The following is a 27,031-nucleotide window of genomic DNA, read 5'->3' as shown; positions in this document are numbered from 1 at the left end:
CATTTTCAACATAAAAGGCAGCACAGCTCCATGGTGATTTGGAGTGTCTAATTAATTTTTTCTCAAACAGGTCTTGTATCTCTTTTTTACATAATTCTAAAAATCGAGGATTCATTTGAATAGGTCTAGCTTTTGTGGGAATATCTTTTTCTTTGAAATCTGGGATATATGGTAAGTTTACTTGATGGGTTTTTCTGTGCCAAAAGGCATTGGGTATCTCAGAGCAACAGTTTTTTATTAGAGTTTGCTCAAAATGTTTTATTTTGTTTTGTAATTTATCGTTAGAGACATCTTGTTTTATCTTTTGAAATTCTTTTTCTTGATTTACTAAATTAAGCTGTCTTTCTTTGGATTTGATTAGGTTTATTAATACGTCAACTTGTCCGTATGTAGGGGGTGTTATGAAGTCAAAGAGTAATTCTGTATTTTCTATTTTGCAAAGAATTCCTTCTTGAGTCATTATGAATGGCTGTATTTGATTTAAAAAAGGATTTCCTAATATAGCTTCTTGTTGTAAATTTGGAACTATTAAAAAAGGGACTGGGATACATGTTTTATTTTTACAAATATAAGAATCTGTGATTTTATATTTAATATTCATTTGTTTTCCATTAGCAGTAATTAAAGAAGTATTGGTGGGTTCGCAAAAGGATATAGGTATTATTCCTTCTTGTATGCAATTCAGGTCTGCACCTGAGTCAATTAAAGCTACGAACTTTGTAAAAATAAATAAAACTTTGGGTAAATAGAGTAAAAGAGTGAATCGAGGAAGAGATGAGATGGTGTTTTTCGATCTACGTCGTTATCATCGTTCGACTTGGATTGAGTTGAAGATTTGTTTGAGCAAGAGAGGGGATGAATATGTGAGTTGTAAATTTTAGGTCTGTGGCGATGTAGGAGATGAAGACATGAGCGATAATTTTTCAGATTCGTTGGATATTTTTAGTCAAAAATGAATAAAAGTTAAAAGGTTGAATTTTATTGCATTCTTACTGTTGTAATGGTAAATGGACAAATAAAATAACAAATTTCTTAAGATTATTGTTTTCGCCATTTTGATAAAATAAAATATTTTCTAAAACAATAAGTTATCATTTTCAAAAATAAGATGTACAGTGCTTCATTTTGATAAATAATTTGAAAAGGTTTTCTATTTTTATAAATTTCTCCAATTTTAATATGTTTGAGTGTTCCTTGTCACATTTTTAGTGTGAATATGAATATTGTAATCAAATGACACTATGAATCTATTTTCATCATTTAACTAATGGGTTAGTTTTCGTGACGCATGAAGAACGACTCAAGAAAAAAACACATGGTCTCAACCAATTAACAAATGGTTGAGATATATCATCGAATAAGAACTCATGAGATTGGTATTATCGGGATACATATAAATCTCAATCATTGGATTCCATGCTTACACAATTGGTATCATGTGTTTTTTCATGAGTCATTTTTCATGAGGTAATGGACCCTAACCTTTAACTACTGCAAATTTATGTATAAATAAAAACAAAATAAAATGTCTACGTTATTAGTTAAATTATCTCACGAATAAAATGATAATCCAAATCCACTCGATAAAAAATAAAAATAATAAGACGTGGATATACAAATATTTTATGTTCAAGTAAGTTTATTTAGTTTATGTACATTCTATTAGACCCAAAAATGACCTAACAAACTATCAAATTGGATTTCTTGTTGGACCAGATCTTTATCAAAATTCAAACCCTTGATCTATTACCTAAACCAAGTTGATCATTGAAATGATAATTGATACGACAAAAGCACAAGCTATCTATTTGTTTTATAGATTGGAATCCTTAAAAGAGGTCTATGGGCTCATATGGTTGCTTGTCCCTATTTTTACTCCTGTATTGGGAATCATAATAGGGGTACTAGTAATTGTGTGGTTAGAAAGACAAATATCCGCAGGGGTACAACAACGTATTGGACCTGAATACGCCGGTCCTTTGGGAATTCTTCAAGCTCTAGCAGATGGAACCAAACTGCTTTTCAAAGAGGATCTTCTTCCATCTAGGGGAGATATTCGTTTATTCAGTATCGGACCATCTATAGCGGTCATATCTATTTTACTAAGTTATTCAGTAATTCCTTTTGGCTATCGTCTTATTCTAATCAATCTCAGGATAGATTTATTGTTAGACCATTTTATTCTTAAGGTTGTCAAGGGTTGATTTGGAACTAATTTGAGCAGGATCGTATTTAGAATTGGTTTTGATAAACATTAATCAGTTTCTAATTCAATTTCAACATTAATATCCCAACTTAATCCAATAACAATCTGACCTGATTTTCAATATTGACATATAGATAATTTATATATATTGTTAAATTTTATAGAATTAGATTTCTATTAGATTAGAATATGGTTCATAAAAACCAATCCAATAATCATTTGGTTCAGAACTTTAGAGGATAAAATACTTAATGAAATCCAAATGCAAATGCGAATCCAAATCCAAACCCAAATTAGAAGTTATTCGATTTAAAATCGGATGAAATCCGAAATCCGGTTCATTAGGTACCCGATATCCAATAATCCGAGTGACTCTAAAGTCTAAACCTCGGGTCTAATTCTAACCCGAGTTAACTAAACGCGGTCATGAAATGCGGTTCATATCCCGACTTCTCTTTAATTTTCTCCCCCCAATGACGTCAAATATAAATACTGCAACGTGCACTCTTCCCTAAACCTCTCTCTCTCTCTCTCTCATTCTTTCTTTTTCGGATTTCCCAAAGCTCCCTCACCAGATTTAACCCTAACCCTAACCAGCTCCATCTCCGATCAAGCAACAAAACCCTAACCCTAACCCCAATTTCATCACATACAGGCCTAGGGTTTCGATTCCATGGCCGCCCAAACGGTTTCGAACGATCTTTTCGAGACGGCATCGCAACCTGACACAGGAGGAGACGCTTATACCTTTCTCGAGTTTAATACCCAAGGAGACGACTTCGATTACCCCGAATTTAGAGAGCTTTCGCAGCCGATTAGGTCTTCTGTGTGGTCTCCACCGCCCGATTCGGTATCAGATCATGTCGATCGTACAGTTGATCTTCAATCAGATGTTGTTCCCGTTTCTTCTACGCCTGGTAGTGCTTCGAAGGGTAGAGGTGGCAGCAGTAGTAGTAGCAGTAGCAATCAGGCTACGGTTGATGCCCTAGCTTCTGGGATGAGTGGTTTGAACTTCGACGAGACGGGTGAAGACGAGAATTATGAGTATGGGAAAGGTGGATTTACCGAACATGCTTGTCGATACTGTGGGGTGCAGAATCCTGCTTGTGTTGTTAGGTGTAATGTTCCATCTTGCCGAAAATGGTTCTGTAATTCGCGGGGAAATACATCTGGGTCGCATATTGTTAATCACCTGGTAAGTTGAAATATGAATTATACTTTAGTTTGATTATTGGTTTTGGTGTTTTTGATTATTATCTGCTAAGGGAAATGAGAGGATTGAGATTAAATTGTTGTTAATTATAAATGATGTCTTTGAAATTGACAACAAGATGCGAAAAAAGGTTTTTTTGCTTATTTAATGTAAAAGCAAGGGAAGCCTTTTTCAGGAATTAAAACTTTGAAGGTGAAATGAAACTAAATTATCTGAAAAATTTAGGTATTTTCCGTAAAGTCCTGAAAATTTACAAATTCAACAGATAGGAGTTAAAGGTGCCAGATTGGTTGCTTGGTAAAGTCGGTGTGGTAATACTTCAATCTTGGGTCAAGTACCAGCCTTCTCTTGAGTCTTTTCCATTAAAAAAAATCAATAAATGAGTCAATTCTTGTTACGGTTCAGCTTCATCACAATCTATAGGTCCAAATGAATTTTAGGCGTACGTATCATATATAAAATGCAGACCATAGCAATCTTGGTTTAACATCATGACATGGGATCAGGCTCGGTTATTCTTTTTTAGTAAGTATGAATTTATTTCTTAAACAGAAAAAGAAGTGAAACAAAAAAAATGTGTTGACAACCTGGTAGGCCAAGGTGATCTGTGCATAGTCACCAAGTCAGAATATGGGTTTAAAATGGCAAGGGAAAACTTTGGAAAAAAGGAGAAAGAAACATGAACAAAATGGGAAAAAACAATAAATATAAAATATATATATTAAGAATTATAAAAAACTGTAATACATATAATACATTAGACATTTATTCTAAGGTTCCAATATATTTTTGGGGAGAAAAAAAACACTATTGAATATATATGCATTATAACATGTTTCCACACATAATTATATATTCTATGTTGCTAAGAAAAGTTTAACCATCGTTGAATCTTTTCGACAGGATAAGACACTAATGAAAATTTAAAAAAAAAATCATAGAATCAAGATGTTATCATCAAATATGATATTAAACAACATTTATGATTCAAATAACAACAACGTTAAGGTTATAGAAATAAATTTTAGGCATACAACAAATGGGGTTTTATTATTTAAAAAACGTGTTTAAAACGTAAGAGTGTGTTATTTTTTTCTATATAAAAAAAGATGAGTTTTTTTTTATTGTTTTAATCGTTGAAGTTTCAAAATGTGTTTTAAATGAAACTTAAAAAAAAAACAGATTTTTTTTGTTACTATGGACCAGCGTAGGAGAGAAACACTATAAAAGACTAGAGGTATTCCAATTTCTCTTCTTATGAGAGAGAATTTCCCTATCACATGGTTTGTACTGGTAAGCTTTGGGCTTGAGATTGACGATTGGCTGAGGTTTGGAACCCTCTTTGTGTACTCTCTAACAAAATTGATGCTATGTATAAAAAGCCTTAAAAAAGACCCTTGAAACTTTAAAATCACTTATATAACACAGCCTTAATGCTTAGAAAACAAGCACAACCATCCCACCTTTCGCCATCAAAAATTTTAGTCTCTCTCCTTGATTCCCCAATTGGGCAACTGAATGTCCTTATAATGAACAGTTTGTTAGTGTATTTCTCCATAAAAATGACAGATTTGTGGAGCTAATTAATGTGGTAAGAAGCATAGTAACAAAGATCGCCAAATAACCGTCAAAATTCGGAGATTTTAGTGTGCACTGCTTTAATCGGCAATTAATTGCAATCATATTTAAATTGCCATTTAAATCGTGGATTCGCTGTTTTATAGTATAAAGCTTGTTAATTCGTCTCCTTTAAAGTAACTGCTAAGTTTTCTGTAAACAAAATAATTAAGGAAAAGTTATCCCTGCTGTAGCTAATTCTTGCACCCTGAATTTTGGGCGTTCTAGAATTCTTTGTTTCCATTGCCCCCATAAAAATCTTTCTCGATCAACCCCCCTCATCTTTCTCACTTAACGCCCTCTCACCCCACGAAAACCTTTTTTTTTTCTTAATATCCCCTCACCTTTCTTAATACCTTTTTACCCTATGAAATTTTTTCTCCCTTAGTACCCACTTCTTAAACGTGAAACTCAAACGTCGACGTGTTTATATGTAAACTTCTAACTTTTACAACTAATACCTTATAGTTTATCAATAGAAAATTTATTTTTATTATTATATGATATATGCTTTAATTTGGATTTAATTTGTAGCATATGTCAAAATGCACCTATCCTAATAAGTAACTAAATATGATTTTTATAGTATTTGAAACTTTTCTGAATTAACCGAACCGACCCCATGCCGAATAGTAGCCGAATCCAAATTTAGTTACTATTTTTTATATTTTTTGATTGGTTGTTACTATGTATGTTTTGAGCATGTATCTGAAATTTCCAATTGGGGGTTATTGTTCTGCACATTTCTGGAAATTTTTAGTATTGTTCATACAAATCAAAGTTTTAGTATTGGCCATCCACAGGGATTTATCCCTGCCGACCTGGTATGTGTGGGTTTGGGCTAGATATAGTGCTCTAAGAGGTCAATTGCCTTGCCCCTGCTAGTCGGGCCTACAGGTTCAGACCTCTGTCATAAAATAAAATATAATGATTTCTTTACCGATTAAGAAGATATGAAATAGTATCTAAATTAAAAAAAAAATGATGATGCATAAATGATACACCATAAAAACCGAACAGTTTGCCTAGCAATCCTGATATGGACAATAGAGTTACTGTTCTAAATTCCAAGTGATACAAGTGGAATGTTAAAACAAAACTTTAAAAAATATGCATAAATAATTCACCATCCAATTAAGCAGTTTATCATTGATGTTAGGTGGTGATTTTTCATGTACAATAACTGTGTTGCACCCTGAATTTTGGGTGATCTAGAATTCTTTCTTTCCATTGCCCCCATAAAATTCTTTCTCAATCAATCCCCCTCATCTTTCTCTCTTAATGCCCTCTCACCCCATGAAAACCTTTTTTTTCTTAATATCCCCTTGCCTTTCTTAGTACCATTTTACCCCATGAATTTTTTTCTCCCTAAAAACCCACTTCATAAATGTGAAACTCAAACATTGACGTGATTATATGTGAACTTCTAACTTTACAACTAATACCTTATGGTTTATCAATAGAAAATTTATTTTTATTATTATATGATATATGCTTTAATTTGGATTTAATTTGTAGTGTGTGAAAATGCCCTATCCTAGTAATTAACTAAATATTATTTTTATAGTATCTGAAACTTTTCCAAATTAGCCGAACTGAACCCAATCCGAATAGTAGCCGAATCCAAATTTTGTTGCTATGTATGTTTTGAGCATATATCTGAAGTTTCCAATTGGGGGTTATTGTTCTGCACATTTTCTTACAAATCAGGTTTTTAGTATTGGCCATCCACAGGGATTTATCCCTGCCTAGCTGGTATATGTGAGTTTGGGCTAGGTATAGTGCTCTAAGAGGCCAGTTGCCTCGTCCCCACTAGTCGGGCCTACAGGTTCAGAACCCCGTCATAAAAAAAATGTAATGACTTCTTTACCAATTAAGAAGAATGGAAATAGTATCTAAATTAAAAAAATATATATGTTGATGCATAAATGATACACCATAAAAACAGAACAGTTTACCTTGCAATCCTGATATGGACAATAGAGTTACTGTTCTAAATACCAAGTGATGCAAGTGGAATATTAAAACAAAACTTTAAAAAATATGCATAAATAATTCACCATCCAATTAAGCAGTTTATCATTGATGTTAGGTGGTGATTTTTCATGTACATTAACCGTGTTGCACCCTGAATTTTGGGCATTCTAGAATTCTTTCTTTCCATTGCCTCCATAACAATCTTTCTCAATATCCCCCTCATCTTTCTCTCTTAATGCCCTCTCACCCCATGAAAACCTATGTTTTCTTAATATTCCCTCACCTGTCTTAATACCTTTTTACTCCATGAAATTTTTTCTCCCTTAATACCCACTTCATAAACGTGAAACTCAAACGTTGATGTAATTATATGTAAATTTCTAACTTTTACAACTAATACCTTATAGATTATCAATAAAAAATTTACTTTTATTATTATATGATATATGCTTTAATTTAGATTTAATTTGTAGTGTATGTGAAAATGCACCTATCCTAATAATTAACTAAATATTATTTTTATAGTATCCGAAAATTTTCTGAATTAACCGAACTGACCCCATTCCGAATAGTAGCCGAATCCAAATTCGGTTACTATTTTTTTTTTTTTTTTTTGATTGATTGTTTTTATTTTTTTTTGATCAGTGATTCGTTGTTACTATGTATGATTTGAGCATATATCCGAAGTTTCCAATCGGGGTTATTGTTCTGCACATTTCTGGAAATTTTTAGTATTGGCTATCCACATGGATTTATCCCTCTGTCTACCTGGTATGTGTGGGTTTGGGCTGGATATAGTGCTCTAAGAGGCTAGTTGCCTCACCCCGCTAGTTGGGTCTACAAGTTCAGAACCCCGTCATAAAATAAAATGTAATGATTTCTTTACCAATTAAGAAGATATGAAATAGTATCTAAATTTAAAAAAAAATATGATGGTGCATAAATGATACACCATAAAAATAGAACAATTTACCAAGCAATCCTGATATGGACAATAGAGTTACCAAGTGATACAAGTGGAATATTAAAACAAAACTTTAAAAAATATTCATAAATAATTCACCATCCAATTAAGCAGTTTATCATTGATGTTAGGTGGTGATTTTTCATGTACAATAACTGTGTTGCACAAATTTATTATTCTATAATAGTAAGTTGATACCCTTCAGATTAAAGTAGAATCAACTTAGTGTCATGAAATGTAGCAAACATAGAAAGTAGACTAGACATAATCCCCTTACTTGTGTAATGCTTGCACAATAAACTTCTGTTTGCTTTCATGCCCCTTATCGTTAACAACTTAGAAGTCCTTGTCAAGATCCTTGACTTTTTGGCTTAATTAATCGTTAGGTACATTTTAACTTATTGAAAAGGTACTTTTAAATTTAAGCATATTAAGAAACACAAACATTCAAACGATTGAAAAATGAACCTCAGTTGATGGTAGAACATATATTTTGCTAAGGATAATGTACTTATGTGCAAGTATATAACATGAAATATTTATTCACAAAACAGACTCTCTCTCTTTTCTTTTTACCAAAATGCCCAAAAAAGAGAGCCATTGTGTGCACCTTAAAATGGACTGTTACACAAATCTTTACATTCAGATCAAGTATCTTAATCTGTACTAGGGTAGACCATAGGCATGATTTTCCCCTCAAAAGCCTACCTTGAAAGTGTTTGTTGTTTGATGTTTGTTTTCTAGGTTCGTGCGAAACACAAAGAAGTCTGTCTTCACAAGGACAGTCCTCTGGGAGAAACAATTCTTGAATGCTATAACTGCGGTTGCCGAAATGTATTCCTGCTAGGATTTATTTCTGCCAAGACAGAGAGTGTTGTTGTCCTCCTTTGCAGGGAACCTTGTTTGAGCGTCAATGCACTTAAAGACATGAATTGGGACCTAAGTCAGTGGTGTCCCCTCATCGATGATAGATGCTTTTTGCAGTGGCTTGTTAAGGTTTGGTTAATCCCTTGTGTGTGTGTGTTTATGCTGTTTGGTTTTCAAGTTAATATTAATAAGAATTTTCTGAATTGTCTAACCAGTTTCATTTTGCAGATCCCATCTGAACAGGAGCAGTTGAGAGCACGCCAAATTAGTGCTCAACAAATTAATAAGGTAGAAGAGCTTTGGAAGACGAATCCCGATGCTTCGCTTGAAGACCTTGAGAAGCCTGGGGTGGATGATGAACCTCAGCCCGTGGCTTTGAAGTATGAAGATGCATATCAGGTGCCTGAGATATCTTTTAAAATAAAAAAGTAAAAATTGATACCCTTGATACCTTGGGTACATGGGCCTCTTGGAGTACTCGACTAATCCCACGGGGCACACATATGCCTGGCATATCTATTAAAAGCCATATTCTTGAAATTTAAAATTAAAGTGTAAATTGATAGTTGTTGTATTCTTTTTATTAAACTGTGCAGAAGTGTTGGTGGTAGTTATCCCAGTTTTAGTATCTTGGCTTGTTCTAATGATTTGTGATGTTCTGTTTGTTTTGCAGTATCAAAATGTATTCGCTCCACTTGTCAAGCTTGAAGCCGATTATGATAAAGTAAGTACTGCAGGTCTATTTTTTATTTTATTTTTCAATTTCAAAACATGAAAATGAGATGCTTGTATCGGGAATCTGTTTTTCAATCTTCTCCTTGTTGATCCTTCTTAATATTTATATGCTGACTTAAATGTTTACATCATTCGCATGTACTAGACAACACCTCATTATTTTAGTTTTGTTGTAGACAATGAAAGAATCTCAAAGCAAAGATAATGTCACGATACGATGGGATATTGGCCTTAACAAGAAGCGTATTGCATACTTCGTATTCCCAAAGGTATGATTGACTCTTTTACTTTTTCTGTAAAGTTCAGTGTGTATTGTTTTCTGGGATATTGACTAACTTGTGTTGTTTACCATATTATTCTTATTTTATTTTACTTAAACTCATAGTTGTATGTTTCTTATGTTATAGGAAGATAACGAGTTACGGCTTGTTCCGGGTGATGAATTGCGGCTTCGTTATTCAGGGGATGCAGCCCATCCAGCATGGCAGTCAGTGGGGCATGTGGTATGTACCACAATTATGGACGGACTTCTTAATGATAAAAAAAAAATGTTTTGATGGATTTTTATATAATGATTAGTGAATATTTCGAGTCCTTGGGATGCTGTTCCATCTTTCTGCTTTCACATGGCACTTTGGCGTGCAGCTGTTTTATATGTTCATTTTGTTCATTCAGATCAAACTAACTGCACAAGAAGAAGTTGCACTTGAGCTCCGTGCCAGTCAGGTAGGTTTTTATTTTTATTTGCGTGCACGGTGTTTACTTACTGTTGCTTCCACTGTTTGTTTGAAAACTTCACTGGAATTATAACTAATTTTTGTACGCAGGGCGTTCCTGTGGATGTGAACCATGGCTTCAGTGTTGATTTTGTTTGGAAGAGTACCAGCTTTGATCGAATGCAGGGGGCAATGAAAACTTTTGCTGTGGATGAAACTAGTGTTAGTGGGTGGGTGAATTCTCTGTTCTTCCATTTCATGTGATTGCTGATTACCTCAAAATAAGTCTCAGTTTGCTGAGCTTAGTTTGGTTGGTGTTTAATTAATTGAACAAACATTACCATCTTGTTTGACTTGCCAAATCAAAGGTTTAGGCTTAATGTTGAGCAGGTTGCCTAGAGTCGGGCAGTGCTGGACCTAGAGCAATGCTATTAGCATACAATCAGCTAAGATATGTAACAAATCATAAGATCACTGTCTGCGGATGGTATTGGACAACACATTGTATGCTTTTCTGGTTGAAAGGTTCAAGAAATTGAGAAAATTTGAAAAATAGGAATGCGTAGGAAACAAAGTTAGGAACAAATGTTATATACAATGTTCATCTTACGAACACAAGGTTTGTAGACGGGGTAAGCTATTATTTTGTTTTTCCCTGTTGGATCTATTGTGACTGGTTACTATGGTTTTTATTCTTTAGCAATCCCTATAGTGATAGAGTTTGTGGTGGCAAGTATTCTTTTATTTGCAAAATGTAGGTCCACCAAAGCTGTAAATGATATTTTTTCCTGGATTGCTTAATACCATGTAGTCTTGTACTAGGTTTGTTCTATTTTGCCTTGTTGGTGAAATCTATGCCAGCTCTTTGTGGAAGTTATAGTGCCTAACAACTCACGATTCTTCTAATCTTACGTTTTCTAACCTTTCCACAGGCAGAGGGAAAATTTCAGTTCATATGCTATTGTTCAATTTCTTGCATTGTTTCCCCCCTTTTTAAACTTAATATTTGAAAATTTAATATTATTTATTTTTTAATCAATGTTAACACTTCTTTGGCATGATTAGCCTTCACGCATTCACAAAGCACTTGTTTTTTATATTTTAATTTATTTTCCTGAATAATTTTAGTAGTTTGCGTCGGTATTTGAAATTCAATGCATATCTTTTAAGTGTTGGGTTAAATCTGCATCTGTTTCTTGACTCCCATTTCTTACTCAAGTTGTTCCACATAGAGAATGTATGTTGACAATCCAACCCCACAAAGAGTTTTGGCATTCCTAATCTCATGCAAAGATGGTTTTAAATTGTAAAATCTGGACCGTCCAGTTAGGTAAAAATTTTATATGGTTATTGATGTTGGATGAACTGATTTTTGATGATCAACAAGATGGGGACTGCTTAATTGTATGATTGGAAGCAATAGCGGCAAAGTAGGTTTGATAAGGAAAGAGTCCTTGATAGGAAACAAATTGGACAATAGGATAATCAGTAACATACCCCCCGCTTACCTTTGTGAAGTGCAATGGGTAAGCGAGAGTAAAAAACAGAAAGGATAAGAATAGGGGTACGAGATAATATACCTAAGTCCAAAGAGGAGGTTGGAGAGGGGCGAGGGCGATGAGAGTAAACCTTAAGTATTAGTGAAGTTGGATCAAAGACCGGAGAAGGCAACACTATAGAAGAAAGAACATAAGAAGAGTCCTGCAAAGGAAAAGAGTCATGTAAAGAAGATGTGACACGAAAGTAGGGAAAATTTAAAAAAAAAGTGACATCCATAGAATGTATGACATGATGAGAAATATGGTCATAATAACAATACCTCTTTAACATGGATGAGTAGCTTAAGAAAACACACTGAATGATTTTGTCATCTAATTTTGTGCAATGAAGGGTGTGGTCCTGAATAAAACAAATGCACCCAAAAACTCTAGGTGTATCGTAAAGAGGGTGCTATCAGGGCGAAGAATATGAAGATGCACCTGTCCCCTTAAGGTGCGACTCGAAATACAGTTAAGAAGAAAAGTCGTAGTGAGGACCGCCATGTTCTAATATAACTGAGGAACATGCATGCCTCGAAGAAGGCAATGAATAATGTTCATAAGGGGGCGGTTCTTGCGTTTCGTCACTCACCGCCATCCTGTTTTGCTCAGGGGTGTAGGGATAAATCAATTGGTGAAGCATACCATGTTCATGAAGGTGAGAGCAAATCTCATCAGGAATATATTCACCTCCATTATCAGGCTGAAGAGTTTTAACAATGATGTTGTACCGGGTCTGAATCATTTTAAGAAAGTTAATAAAAATTGAAAGTATTTTAAACCGAGATCGCATCAAGTAGATGCCAGTACAACGAGAATAGTCACCGATAAATGTAACATAATACCGATGACCAGTAAAAGCAGTAACAGGGGAAGGCCCCCATACATTAGAATGAACTAAATCAAATATAGTGTTAAACCGATGCATGCGAGGGATATATGAAGTGCGAGCATATTTGGAGAGCTCACACAGAACATTGAAACTTTTGTTCACTTTAAAGCAGGAAATAGAGAACATAAGTGCTGAAAATTAACACGTCCTAAGCGAGCATGCCATAAATCTAAGAACTGAGAAGAAAAAGTATCGACTCTCAGAAGAGGATAACATAGAGGCTGGAGCAGCAGTATGCGGAAATCCAAATAAGTATAACCCATCCCTCTCATATTCCTTGTCAAAAATCTTTCTTGAAGTCAGGATCTGAAAAGTATAGTAAGAAAAAAAAAAGGTTAATGAGCAATTTAGAGATTTGGTAAGACTACTCACAGACAAAAGATTACGAGATAGATGCGGAACACGAAGCACAAAGTCGAGAGAAATACCGGATGATAAGGGGATAGTACCCTTACTGTGAATAGGTGTAAGGGACCCATTAGCAAGGCGAACCCCTCTATGAGTATTAGGAAAAATAGATTAAGTGAAATGGTTAGACTCACTGGTTATGTGATCAGAAACACCAGAATCAATAACCTAAGTAAGGGGAGCTGGACCAGACTTGGTGACGTGAAATGCAGAAGATATACTTAAGGCCACATTCGAAGATGAGCGTGTATGGATTTGATCACAACCAGCAGTAACAATCTAGGTTTGAAGCTGTTGTAAATCAATGGTGCCAGGGAATAAGTGAGGAATCCAAAGTGGCAGCACGAGGAGCAGAATGCCCCAACAAAGGAGTGGTAATGCAACTCAACAAATGAGGATAGAGCGGAAATCATTGAATCTTCTCATGGACTATCCTCCCACAAAGACTGCAAATAAAACTACTCCCTTTCGACCACGACTATGGTCCCTTGGCCACAACGAGTAATAACAATACCTAAAAGCCATCCATATTTGCTCTACTTCCCAAATAGAGTCTCACGAACAAGACCAAGACTGATGCAATATCATAACTCTCAAGAAAAATGGATAAAGAAGAAGACCAATAACCCACACAACACTGTTGCTGTTGTTGCAAGCCTCCACAGGGCTGTTTGCTGCTGTTGTAAACCTTTACACAACCCAAACAACATAGCTCCTAGTCCACAAACACTCAGCAAACCACTGCTGTTTTGCTGTTGCAGGCCCCCACGAAGCCCCCAAACTAGAGTCCCAGATCACCAAATAAGACTGTGGTGCTGTGCAGACCACCAAACATCCACCAAGAAGCCCCCAAACTGGATTCGCAGACCACCAAGCAGGGTTGTGGTGTTGTGTAGATCATCAAACATCCACCAAAACTGCTGTCGGAGGTCTCACAAAGTGTCCTGCTGCTGTTGCAGGCCACAAAAACAGCACTGTATTACTGTCGCAGGGTCTCACATGGTGTCCTGCTGCTGTCACAGACCACAAAAACAGCATTGTATTGCTGTCATAGGTCTCTAAAGGTATCCTGCTGCTATCGCAGGTCCTCACAAGCGGTCCTACTGCTGTTGTGACTCTCAAAACAGCAGTTATGCTTCTGTCGCAGGTATCCCCAGCCCACAAAAAACTTATCGCGAGCAGTAGGCAGCACTCGTACATGCTACTCGCGGGCAGAGACCCTGACACGGGTAAAAATTACCTCAATACACTTATGAAGGATAGAAACTCTATCGTAGGGTAGAAGCACAACGCAGAAAATATTATCGCAGCATGTGAAAAAATGGCAGAATCCCTATCACAACATGCGATCAAGGGAAGATGAGAAAATAAGAAAAAAAGCCCCCAAAGGGAAGATCTTCTAACGAAGTTCCTGCTAGGTTATTAGGTCCCAAGAATCTAGGATTGTTGAGAGGGATGGAAGAAAAAGAGAAAAGGATGTAGGAGACTTCAAGATCCCACAAACTAGAGAGGGGAACCCAAAGGGGGGTCGATGGATCCTCTAGGCTTTGATACCAAGAAGAATTGTAGAAAAGATAATTGTCAATAGTATTGTCCAACATAATGTGTGAATGGACATAAATGCCATTACATAGAAGAAAATAGAAAACTCGTAATAAACTACATTATTTCCAATTGGATTGTCCAACATAATCTCCGTGTGGCCCAATTGACGTGGGTAAAAAAGGGAGTGAGAAACTGGTGTAGATTTAAACAACTTATCTTTTGGTGGTTTAGTAATCAAAAATTGAATTATCTTTCTTCTAACCATTTCTTCTGCGAATCTATTGATGTATTATGTTCTATGCAGCTACATTTACCATCACTTGTTGGGCCATGAAGTTGAGGTTCAGGTTGTCCGTAATGCACTACCTCGCCGTTTTGGTGCACCGGGCCTTCCAGAACTTAATGCATCTCAGGTATGTCCATTTACTAAGCACTGAAAGGAGTCAATTCTTAATTCTGGCTACAGTACTTCGGTTTATTTAGATGCATATTTCTTTTGCTGGTTGTGAGAATGGAGTTTTCCTTTGTTCTTTGAGATGTTGGACAATTTTTTCTTTTTAGATTCTGTGGCTATACAAGTGTAGTAATAAGTGCAGTCTACACACCCATGGTTCAGTTAAGTTTTTCATAGAGGAATCTGGTCATTATGCTTCAGTGGGGAGAATAACTTAGTGAGGGGGGTGGAGGCTCGGCGTAATTGTAGTGTTTTGAATACTCTCCCCTCTCTTTTTTTCCTTTAACTGTATTCACATGAAAACTGATATACAAATTGTACTTTGTACACCTGCACATTTAGTGTGCTGTCAATGTTGCCCTTACAATTTTTTTTACTGCTTTTACACGTAAAATGCAATGTATGGATTATGATCTATTTTTGAATAGTTTTCTTACAAACCTTGACTCAGAAATTTTGCTCTGGAAGGTCCTCAAATTTATAATCTATTGACAGGTCTTTGCCGTAAAGAGTGTTCTGCAAAAGCCAATAAGTTTAATTCAAGGTCCACCTGGCACAGGGAAAACTGTCACTTCTGCCGCCATTGTGTATCATATGGCGAAGCAGGGCCATGGACAGGTAAATGAATGCACTGCCATGTCTTGCTATGTTTCATGGTCATGTTTCATTGTTTTTATACTTCAGTAGTATTAATATTTGATTTCTCAACTAGGTCTTGGTTTGTGCGCCAAGTAATGTGGCTGTCGATCAACTTGCAGAAAAGATAAGTGCAACTGGGCTAAAGGTGAATTATTACATAGCCATTCAGTGTTCTCTTTTTGAACACATTCTTGTAGTTCTTGGGAAATATGTTTATGGGTGATCATTTCTTGGATGTGCCAGCTAGTTTAGTTGGTGAAGTCTATGGATGATGATACCATAGACCTGGTTTCAATGCCCTATATCACCGAGTTACTCATCTCATTAAAAAAAACATGCTTACTAATCCACAAAAAAGGTGATCAGTTTTTTTCAACCTATCCCGGAGAGTAGTTGGTGTTGTGTTTCTTGTATTCCGGTGGTTTCTCAACCACTGTTTATTCATATGAAATTTTGTTTTAAAAAAAATACTTCAGGAAGAAACACTAGTTACAAAGGTTAAGATGGAGAATATCCATTTAATTTTATAGGCTCATTAAATAAATGAGCTTATTCCCATGGTGGGTCCTCTGCACCAGTTTCCCATCTAATGGCATTTGGAGAATCACCTTCTAATACTCATTATCAATGTGCCCACAAGTTTTTTGAGTACTTTAGTTTCTCACTTCATTGGTTTTTCCATACATATATATTATTGGAAGAGAGGGGCTCCCATACTCAGATTCATTGGTTGAACATCCATCTCTCTATCCTTTTCTGGTGTCTTGGTCTAGTGGTCATTCCTCGCCCTAGATCAATAAACCTACTTCATTAGTTTCCCTCCTTATGGTGTTCATTGGCTCTAACAATTTTGACCTTTGTAACATGTGGGAAAGGGTCCTATTCCTATAAAGAAGGCTGGCTAATGATTAGCACCTTGATTGTCAACCCAAATGGATCCATGAGTAACACTCCAGATTCTGTATGATCAAACAGCTTTCTGGGAGTTTCCAAATATCCTTTATTATTATCACACCCCACTTGGATTGCAAATCTGCTTTGTTAAACATTCTGAGGCCCGTCAACAAAGACCCACTCCTCGTCAAGTACCAAATGATGTTCTAAGTTTCAAATAACTTTTTTTTTTTGAAACTTAGTTCCCAAGAACCCAACATACACACGAACCTTTGAATTTGGCTTCTAACTAATGTGTGCATGGTTTGTTCACTTTTCAGGTTGTCAGGCTCTGCGCTAAATCAAGAGAAGCTGTAAGTTCCCCTGTTGAGCATCTAACACTTCATTATCAGGTTCGTTGAGTGAATAATATTTATATCATATTTTACACCATTTTTTTTAATATGACGTCCTGTGCTCTTCTTAGGTTTTGGTTACGAGCATCATTAGTATTGTCAATGTTTTGTTGCAGGTCCGACATCTTGATACATCTGAAAAGAGTGAACTTCATAAGCTACAGCAACTGAAAGATGAACAAGGTGCAGTATGGTTCTCCTGTTACTGGAAATGTCAAAGACTCATTTAGCCTTTCTCATGTCATGTTTGCAATGAAATATTTGTGGCACATGTATGGTAGTTCTGTACACTGTCGAATGTGTAACTCCTTCCCAGTGATAGCATAAATGGAAGGGAGATCATTGTTTTATTGGTTATTAGTTAGTTGATATTTCTTTTGGGGAAACTATTTGTTCGTGTTTAAGTAATTATGTTTTGATATTATACAAACTCGTTATTAATCAGATTATTATAAAATATTGTGTCCTATGGTGAACTGGTACTAATTATCTCTATTAATATTTATGGCTCTCTTAACCAATTTCAAATTGCCTATTTGAGTAACTCAATTTGAGAGAAAAAAGGTAACTTGTAGATGGAAAATCTTGTCTACCACAAATTTAATGATATTAGCTTGTTTTGATAAGTTGGTTGTGCAACAGACAAGTTGTTTTGTTCTGTTTGTTGGAAAGTTTAGTTTCAGAGTTTAATTAATCCAATTTGGGTTAAAGAATGGCAAACATTGCAGCTGATATGTGCTTTAAAAAACACTTGAATCATCCATGCTCATGAAGTTTTTCTTTTCTTTGTTAATTCTCCTTATTATATTTTCTTCAGGAGAACTTTCAAGCAGTGATGAGAAGAAGTACAAAGCGTTGAAACGGGCAACTGAGAGGGAGATATCTCAGAGTGCTGATGTCATTTGTTGCACATGTGTTGGTGCTGGAGATCCTCGATTGGCAAACTTTAGATTCCGCCAGGTTGACAAATAACTCCACTATGAAAATACGATCATTTCTAAATATTCGAGTTAGTAAGTTTCTGTTACTGATTCGTGGAATCTTGCCATCTATTTACAGGTTCTTATTGATGAGTCTACTCAAGCAACAGAACCTGAGTGTCTTATTCCTTTGGTTCTGGGGGTGAAACAGGTAACAACTAACGATTGGAATTTGCATATGCTTGTTTTTCACTTTATACCTTCTGATCCAAAATTTCTTAAATTAGGTTGTTCTTGTTGGAGACCATTGCCAACTTGGTCCGGTCATCATGTGCAAGAAGGCTGCTCGTGCTGGGCTTGCTCAGTCTCTCTTTGAGCGACTCGTGCTCCTTGGTGTGAAACCATTCAGATTGCAGGTGGCTTGCTCAGTCTCTCTTTGAGTGACTTGTGCTCCTCAGTCTTTGTATTTCTTTTTTTCGTTTAGATTATGTTTTAGTGTTTTACTTATATGCACATGTTCTGAAAGTACTACTTGTTCTAGCTGATTGTGTGTGTTCTCTTTTTCATGCTTTTAAGAATGATGCTCAAAATTTATTTGTGAGACTCAAGGATGGCACAACACTTTCTGCATATATTAATCATTTCCCCTCTACCTTGGAGCTTGGAATCTACAAGTGCTACTATACCTCTTAGGAATTGGGTCTTTCAATTGATTCATAAATCCACAGTTGATTTGACTCAACTCAAACGTGAGAGAGATGTAATCTGCAGTGACTGTGCATCTCCCTTCAGCAGTGTTCTGCGCATAATATGCTGAAAGGGTTGTCCTTTCTTTTGAATGACATAATTATCTGTAGTTTCCGACATCTATCCAATCTTCTTGATATGCTCCAAGTTCATGCGATGCTATTTCCATCCACTAGATGCGCCTACATGTTTGTGAAACAATTGTGTTGGTTTTCTAGTTTTCCCATTTATCATTAAAGGTTTTTTGGCATTATTGGCCACATCTAATTGTAATGTGGTTAATTATACTCCCATCGTTTGTGTTTTACTCAAGCTCTAATTGCAGGTTCAATACCGCATGCATCCATCCCTATCAGAATTTCCCTCTAACAGCTTCTATGAAGGTACGCTTCAAAATGGCGTGACCATCAATGAAAGGCAGTCATCTGGGATTGATTTCCCTTGGCCAGTGCCAAATCGCCCCATGTTTTTTTATGTCCAGGTATTTTAGAGACTCATTGGATGTTTTCTTGAAACTCATTTGTTTACAATGTTTTGGGAATTGTATTGCCACCAACCATCGTCATTGTTTCTTTCTTGCTTTCTTCCCTTTCTGTTTTTCCTATTCTTGTTAGCTGACAAAATCTTTTTCATAGATGGGACAAGAGGAGATAAGCGCAAGTGGAACTTCATATCTGAACAGAACCGAGGCTGCAAATGTTGAAAAAATTGTAACTACTTTCTTGAGGAGTGGAGTTGTTCCCAATCAGGTATGACTTATCTTTTACCTAACTATCAGTCTTCGTGAGCTTCAGAATTTCCGTTAATCAGTGCCTGGACGTTGACTACTTTGAACTATAAATATCTCTTTATCTTAACTTTATGCAGATTGGAGTTATAACACCATATGAAGGCCAGCGAGCATACATTGTGAATTACATGTCAAGAAATGGTGCTCTCAGACAGCAGCTTTACAAGGAAATTGAGGTTTCTTTCAGACTTCACAGACATTAAAGTAGATTCCATATTTTAGGTGGTTGTTACTGCAACATATTTGTTTGCTTTTTATAGGTTGCAAGTGTGGATTCATTCCAGGGAAGGGAAAAAGATTACATTATTTTGTCTTGTGTAAGGAGCAATGAGCACCAGGTGGGTATATTTTTCTTTTTGATAAATCATTTTCTGCAGTGGATTCTCCTTGACTAATTGAAATCTGTCAACTACAAGTATCTCGTGAATATAGAGTATTCTTAGAATCAGTTACAATTTCTCATTAGCTTATGCATGCGGCTATGTATACACACACTTTTAGATAGTCATGGTTCGTCTGTCATTGCCTACATAGTCACCAGAGTCACTGAATTTTTCAAAAAGTCGTGATTTAAACAAAAAAACCTGATTTCATCGTCACTTTTAAAAGGGTTTTTTCGCAGACTATTTATTCTTATAGTTTAAAGTAGGATTTGATGATATAAATGATAACACCACTTAGTAGAAAAAAATAAATTATCCTAGCACTTTCGATTTTTTCTTGATGTCTTCCTGATTTTTTCGACTTTTTCCCTTGCCGACTTATTCCTGAACCCTCGACTTGGTGACCATGATTGCCTAAAGAAGCTGTTCTCCGTTTTATTTTGAAGGACAGATTCTATTGTCTTTATGTTAGGGTGGGAATTCTGTTGCATCAAGAAGTTCAGATTTATGACAGGAGACCTAGAGATGTGGCACCAGTCATCTGGAAATTTTAATAGGTGATTGGCCATACACAATATACTTAAATATAAAAAGCAAGAATACAGTCCAAAAAACTATTTTGGGAGATCATGCGTACGTGAGCACTGTTACTCCCTTAAAAAATAGGGAAAGCATTAGGTACGAATATAAAAAGAGTAAGACATGTAAATTGTTGACAAGTTAAATAGAAGCATGTATTAATATAATAATACATTTCTGAGTTACTGATCTCATTAAAACAGACTTACAGATTAAAAAATGAAAAGAGCTGCTATTGCCACACCAATTCCTATGTAAATCACCAAAGAAATGCACACGGTTGGGGTGGTGTTAGCAAAAGTTGGTTTGGTTTGGTGCCATCCTTTTTCGGTTTTGTCCCTGTTAACTTGCAGGGAGGTCCTCTAATTGTGTCCTGGTAGAGAAAGGATTCTTTGTAAGATTGCTCCATATGCCATTTGTTGGGGCCATTGGAAAGAAAAGAATGGGTGTACTTTCGATAGAAAAGAGTCAACTACTCAAGAGTTGATTTTAAGCATTCTCAGTTTGTTATTTTTGTTGTGTAAGCAGTTTAAGGAGTTTATGGGTTTGTTTTTCGAGGATTTTGTGTTCAGGTGGGAGTCAGTTTGCATTGAGACAGAACAATTCTCCCTTGTTGCATCTTTATGAGGACTTTTTGTCCTCTTTTTAGTAAACTTTTACTTATAAAAAAAAAGGTGGTCAATAACAGCTCTCAAAATAAAATAACATGAAATATAGCTATAGGGAAATTTTGGGAGCTGGTTTGAAAACCCACATAACAAAAGTAGGATAAGTTAAACTATATGCGTTCGCACCTAACGAATTATTCAATGTCATACACAGTTTTAAGGTGCCAGGTATTTTTCTTATTTGTTATCATAAAAATATTTTTTAAGGACGCAAGTATTTTACATTTATTTAAGTTGTGATACTTTATATAGATTTTCCTTAAAAAAACTCTTTATGTTACTTTGTCAAAATAAAACGCACTTTGATCACATCATATTTTTGTACATGTCCAGAAGTGTTGTGCCATGTTGAGAAGTTTCTTATGCCAACGAGTGGTGGTATGGAAAAAATTCAAAAAATAGAACTGCCAAGGTAACTCTGCTGGAAAACAAGAATAGCTTTTATAAGGACAATCACACTGAAGTGTGATTGATGATACAACTTTAATTTGGTGATATTTTCCAAACCATTCATACTTCAGTTACTTTACAAGACCTTAGTTTGCTTAGATTGAGTTGGGACTATGTTGGCACATAAAAGGATGGGAAGGCCCACAAATCTTTAGTCTTGGAACTGACTAAAGTAAATCCCCTTAGGTACCCTGGGATGAGACTTGTGAGGGCGTGAAGTTCCTTGCTTCCACCATTCTATTAGTATAATCTTCTTTAATTTCTGTTCCTGCAAAAATATTGAGTATATACATCTTTTTTTACAATGTAATACATGATTCCATGGTTCGGGGACATGTGACTCCACTTTGATTCAGTGATTTCTGTCCGAGTTTTTTAGTTTTAAATAATTTATTTATATTATCAATTATATCATGTTCAGGCCCAGTCCAGTTAGTTTGTGTGATATTTTATTCCAAAGTTATATTTTATATGACAATTTCCTATCCCAGTGCTTGACTTCTGGTATGAACTTTTTAGGGCATTGGATTCCTTAATGATCCGCGAAGGCTAAATGTCGCGCTGACACGAGCTCGCTATGGTATTGTTGTCTTGGGGAATCCTAAAGTTTTGAGCAAACAGCCATTGTGGAACGGCTTATTGACTCACTATAAGGTATTTTGTTACACTCAGTATTTGGTCTGTTAAATGGGGGCCTATTTGGATGTGCCAGGAAAAGAGAATTTATTTTTGGGTAATTAATGATGCCCAACTGACAAATTTTTTCCTTCAATGTCACATTGAACCAAATACTATTTTGGACAAATAAATAAATAATTAAAATATGAGAAAAATAATCTTATACACATTCTTTTTATTTTATTTTCTTCTCTCTATTTTTCAAGTATGAAGACACCATTCTGAAAGTTATTACAGACACTGGCTAGTAGTACTTCAAAGACACTTATCCATGTTATGACCTATCCAAAAAGGGAGTTTAACTCTTTAAGCTTTTCATTAATTTAAGAGTAGGATTAACATTGGGGAACTAGCAGACAACACCAGTGTTTTAAAAGGCATTTGGATTGTCGGAATCAGATTATGGAAACTGATTTCAAAATCTCTGAATCTCATTTGGCTACAATGTTTTTGGAAACTAATTTCATAATCCAAAATCATACTTGTTTCACTGATATGTTTCTAAAATTGTGATAACAGTACTAGATTTCTAAACACAAAGACGTTGCTTTAGTGCGAAAAATGTAAAAAGGGATTTCCATAAAAGCAAAAACTAGGTTGTCTTATTTATTATTCAAGCCGATTTCTGTTTCTGATTATGGGAGACTCATTTTTAAAATCCGAATGAAATATAATATTGGATTATGAGTGAGAACAGGATTCTAGATTTCATAAAGAGAAAGCTACGGCAACAATAGGAGTTACTATTGTCTTCCAGTTTCTAATGGTTTATTTAATATATTGAGCTTCCTTCCCTTGTATGAATCTGTTGCGCACCCTTATTTTCCATTTTATTATTTCAAGTTTTGTTAATATTTAGTGCCCAATGGGTTTCTCAAGAATGGAGTGATCCCACAGGACTAGAGTTTTGACTCTTGTAATGTCTCCACAATGATGTGTCTTGTGAAGTGCAAAGTACACTCCTTGACCCCTCATATGCACGTAGTGTGCTGTTGGAGAAGCTTGAACCCATCTCTCTAATAAGAGAGCAACCATTGTGCCAACTCATTCCTTTGTGTGTAAAGAGGCACAATCATTAAATTTTGCCTTTTACAAAGGTTTCCAAATTTTAAGTTTGACACGTATCCAACAAATCGCACCTAGGGTTTTTCATTTCCTGTGTAGCCGAAGTTTGCACTGTTTCCTTGGATTTTATATGTTCTTGCATCATCACTGATACCATGTGCAAGATGCTTGTTTGTTATAAAATTTTCCTTCTAAAGAAGTTTCCAAATTCTGAGTTTGTAACGAATCCAACAAATCCCATTTATCATTTTTCATTTCCTGTGTAGCCAAGGTTTGAACTATTCCCTTGGCTTTTTTAATATACTATTATTATACATTTTATTTACGTTATGGCATTTTTTATGTATTTAATTTTTCATTAAATATTTCTATGTAGGAACATGAGTGCTTGGTGGAAGGACCTCTTAATAACTTGAAGCAGAGTATGGTCCAGTTTCAAAAGCCAAAGAAGGTATGACACCATAAAAAGGCTTGCCTTGTTGTTTTTGTTTACTTGATCTCCATCATGATTGCTTGGTTTGTGATGGATATTGTGGGTGTGAGAATATTTTGAAATGGTATCTTAAGACTGCCTTTGATGTGGAACAGATCTACAACGATCGTAGATTTTTCTTTGGTAGTGGACCAGGGATTACACCTAATGATACCTTTGGGTCTGTCGGTCCATCAAGTCCTAATGCTGATAAAAGAGGCAGTCGCGCTAAAGGTATGCTGCTATTGCCTAGTTTATTTCAATCGTTCAATTTCTTCACTTCAAGCAACAAAGCTTTCACAAGTGCATAAGCTGCTATGTATATTTAGTCATCTTTAGGACCAAGAATCTATAGATCTGAATAGGATTTTGATTTCAGCAGTTTACTTGTTTAATTTTACCATTCTCCCACGAGTAATTGATGTGAGGATCTCTTAATAATATTTTTCCTATAAATGAATTTTTTTTGGGTGCCAAAATCAGGTTCTTATATGCCATTTGGGCTCCAGAGTGGTACCCATAAGCCTGGTGTGCATCCAACAGGGTTTCCTGTGCCACGTATCCCACTTCCACCTTTTCCTGGTGGTCCCCATTCTCAGCCATATGCAATTCCAACCCGTGGAGCTGTTCATGGACCAATTGGAGCTGTTCCACAGGTCCCTCAAGCAGGAAATAGGGGTTTTGGAGCTGGACGTGGTAATTCGGGTGGTCCTATCGGTGGTCATCTCTCGCATCAGCAGGGTTCCCAGCAAGCTGCTTTAGGGGGTCTTGGGTCTAATTTCGGTTTTCCTGCTATGGACAATCCAAGCAGCCAACCATCTGCGGGTGCTCCGTTATCTCAGACTGGACTAATGACTCAGGTCTGTAAGCATTGTTATTTAGGATTGAATCTTTTTGTTATTGATATAGTTTTCCTAAAAGTATCTTGTTACTTATATAGATGCCGGTTCAAGGGCTGAGCCAGACATTCCGCGATGGTTTCTCTATTGGAGGCATGTCTCAGGTACATAATTATGTATAATTCAGTATGTTATCCAGTCTAGAAATGTCATCTTGGTTATCATCTTTGCTGACAATGCACTTTTACAATCAATCAGGATTTCTTGGGTGATGACTTCAAAAGCCAGGGATCACATGTTGCTTATAATGTCACAGATTTCTCCACACAGGTATATATTGAAAAACTTCAATTCACTTTGTGGGATTCACATTTAGCAGTCTCTCTCAAGATACCAACTTCCTTCAATATGGTCTCTTTAACTGCACAGATGTGTCTGGGTTTGTCCATTGTGATTTGTGATTTGTACTTAAAAATAATTAGCCAATTTCTACATAGCACCCATTTTGTAGTATTCAAGTAAACATAAGATTGCAACCTTGATGTTGCGAATTCTATCTCAGCTTGAGTAGTGAAGAGATGAACAATCAATGCATATCAGGATAGCAGTTTGTCAATGGTCCCCTGCTGAACACCTCGGGCCCATCTCTGATATACAATTGTCTCGAATATTGTATTTGTCCCTGTATGCATCCAGTGAGAAGTTACTGAAATTTTGCTTGAAGGCATTCAACACAATGCTAATCATCATCATCAAAGCCTTGTACCGGAATTTTGTGGTTGGCTACAATGCTAATACTTGTAGCTTCCCCATATAATATTTACCTAATTTAATTTTTAATTGTTGATCCGCCAATGCTATTGGGCTCACTAACATGATTTTGGTCCTCTCTACAGGCTTCTCAGAGTGGGTATGGTGTTGATTATGTTACCCAAGGAGCGCAAGGTGGGTTCCCAGGAAGCTTTTTAAACCAAAATTCCCAGGCTGGATATTCTCATTTGGGTACTGGAAATGATTTTATATCTCAGGTTAGGTTTCTGTTGATTTCTATGCACTAGGAAAATTTATATGGCTCCTTTATTTAATTGGATTTCATTTTTTTTCGTCTTGTTTTATGTAGGACTACATGCCTCATGGATCACAAGGTCTGTTTACCCAGGTTGGCTTCAATGACCCTTCTCAAGATGATTCTTCTCAGACACAATTTGGTTTAGCGGGCTCCAATCCACCTCAATCACAGGTTTCATCTTTTTAACCTTTTTGTTGATGGAATAATTTTTTCGTGGCAACAGTTATAAGCGCTGAACTTTCTTTTTACCTACTTTTATAGGGTTTGATGAATCCTCTATACTCCCAGCCCTTCACCCATTACAATACACAGCCATTAAACCTGCAGGCTCCACAGCAGCTGCAGGGCCAAAGCTCCCAAAACCATAAGCTCCACTACAACGGCTGAGCCCTGCGACGTGGCCTGACCGTTGGATGGGTTATATTCTTTGTGTCCCAGCAAATTGGTTGTGCTGACATGTATGCTGTTTGTTTGCCTTCACGTACACGAGATCACCAATTTTGAAGATGTTTGCTTTTTCTCAGTGAAACTTGTAGTAGATGATGATATGGGTATTTGTCTCAAAAAGTACCGAGTTGGCAAAAAAAATGGCTAGGAGTCTATGTGGGTCATGGACAGCATGGCACAGCTATATAGCTGCGAAAGGATAACCCAGTTCTTGCTTGAAGTTTTCTATTGTTTTGAGAGAAGTATCAAATTGGGAGAATGGAGCATCGCTTTCTTAGATGATCGAAGGGTCTGGGTTTTGCAGTTTCTCGGGCATGTAGAAAATGGCAGGTCAGTCAGTTGGCGATATTATTAGATACATATATATACATACATGATAAGGTTGGTGGGAGGAGTGAAAAATGTGACTCCGGTGTTGCCGTCCTTGACATGTGGGACAACAGCTACAATCGCAAGTTTTGTACAGTGACCGAGACGAAGGGTGGGCCCCACTCCCTTTTGGCTGTTTTGGATGTGTTGCTATTGATTTTAACTCCCCTGAATATGATTGAGTGAATTATGTCACTTTACTGGATCAGCACCTGCAACCTACTTACTAGATATTACTCTACGAGTTAGTGATTATTTATATACATGTGTTGTGTTGGTTTTCGCATGAAACTATTCACTGCTTTGATCTTGATCCTTTGTCTTTCTTTTCTTACTCTTTACTCCTGCCTGCATATATTGATATGGTTAAAATTGTGGTGTTTTGTTTAAGCGAAACATTTTGATTTTGGCTGATCAGAATGTTCGGGTCTGATGGATAAAGTGCCTTGGTTTTGCATTTTAAAACTGACACTTTCCTAATGGGGTAAACTTTAG

The 27,031-nt window shown here is 36.1% G+C and overlaps 1 protein-coding gene across 1 annotated transcript; it reads left to right on the top strand.

The window, feature by feature from the left end:
* Positions 1-2,715: 2,715 nt before the first annotated feature.
* LBA1 (RNA helicase) lies at positions 2,716-26,827 on the top strand. Its single transcript, XM_086460218.1, has 29 exons — positions 2,716-3,401; positions 8,722-8,973; positions 9,073-9,243; positions 9,518-9,568; positions 9,756-9,848; positions 9,987-10,082; positions 10,255-10,305; positions 10,407-10,525; positions 14,983-15,091; positions 15,628-15,750; positions 15,845-15,916; positions 16,986-17,057; positions 17,177-17,243; positions 17,878-18,020; positions 18,120-18,191; positions 18,268-18,396; positions 19,053-19,208; positions 19,363-19,476; positions 19,595-19,693; positions 19,778-19,855; positions 22,117-22,251; positions 23,717-23,791; positions 23,929-24,046; positions 24,296-24,672; positions 24,753-24,815; positions 24,910-24,981; positions 25,548-25,679; positions 25,772-25,891; positions 25,982-26,827. The coding sequence occupies exons 1-29, from the start codon at positions 2,880-2,882 to the stop codon at positions 26,105-26,107; spliced, it is 3,807 nt and encodes a 1,268-aa protein (XP_086316344.1). The 5' UTR covers positions 2,716-2,879; the 3' UTR covers positions 26,108-26,827.
* The last annotated feature ends 204 nt before the right edge of the window (positions 26,828-27,031 follow it).

This window comes from Akebia trifoliata, chromosome 11, assembly GCF_017979445.1.
Source record: "Akebia trifoliata isolate Shusen 1 chromosome 11, ASM1797944v1, whole genome shotgun sequence".
Taxonomy (NCBI): domain Eukaryota; kingdom Viridiplantae; phylum Streptophyta; class Magnoliopsida; order Ranunculales; family Lardizabalaceae; genus Akebia; species Akebia trifoliata.
The sequence above is the reverse complement of the archived record's forward strand: the minus strand, read 5'-3'. Positions and strand labels throughout refer to the sequence as shown.

Excerpts from the sequence above, each read along its gene's own strand:
- LBA1 (XM_086460218.1), top strand. The coding sequence starts at position 2,880 with ATGGCCGCCCAAACGGTTTCGAACGATCTTTTCGAGACGGCATCGCAA. Across the intron at positions 15,092-15,627 it reads CAGAACTTAATGCATCTCAG|GTCTTTGCCGTAAAGAGTGT; the intron begins GTATGTCCATTT and ends ATCTATTGACAG. Across the intron at positions 22,252-23,716 it reads GCTTATTGACTCACTATAAG|GAACATGAGTGCTTGGTGGA; the intron begins GTATTTTGTTAC and ends ATTTCTATGTAG.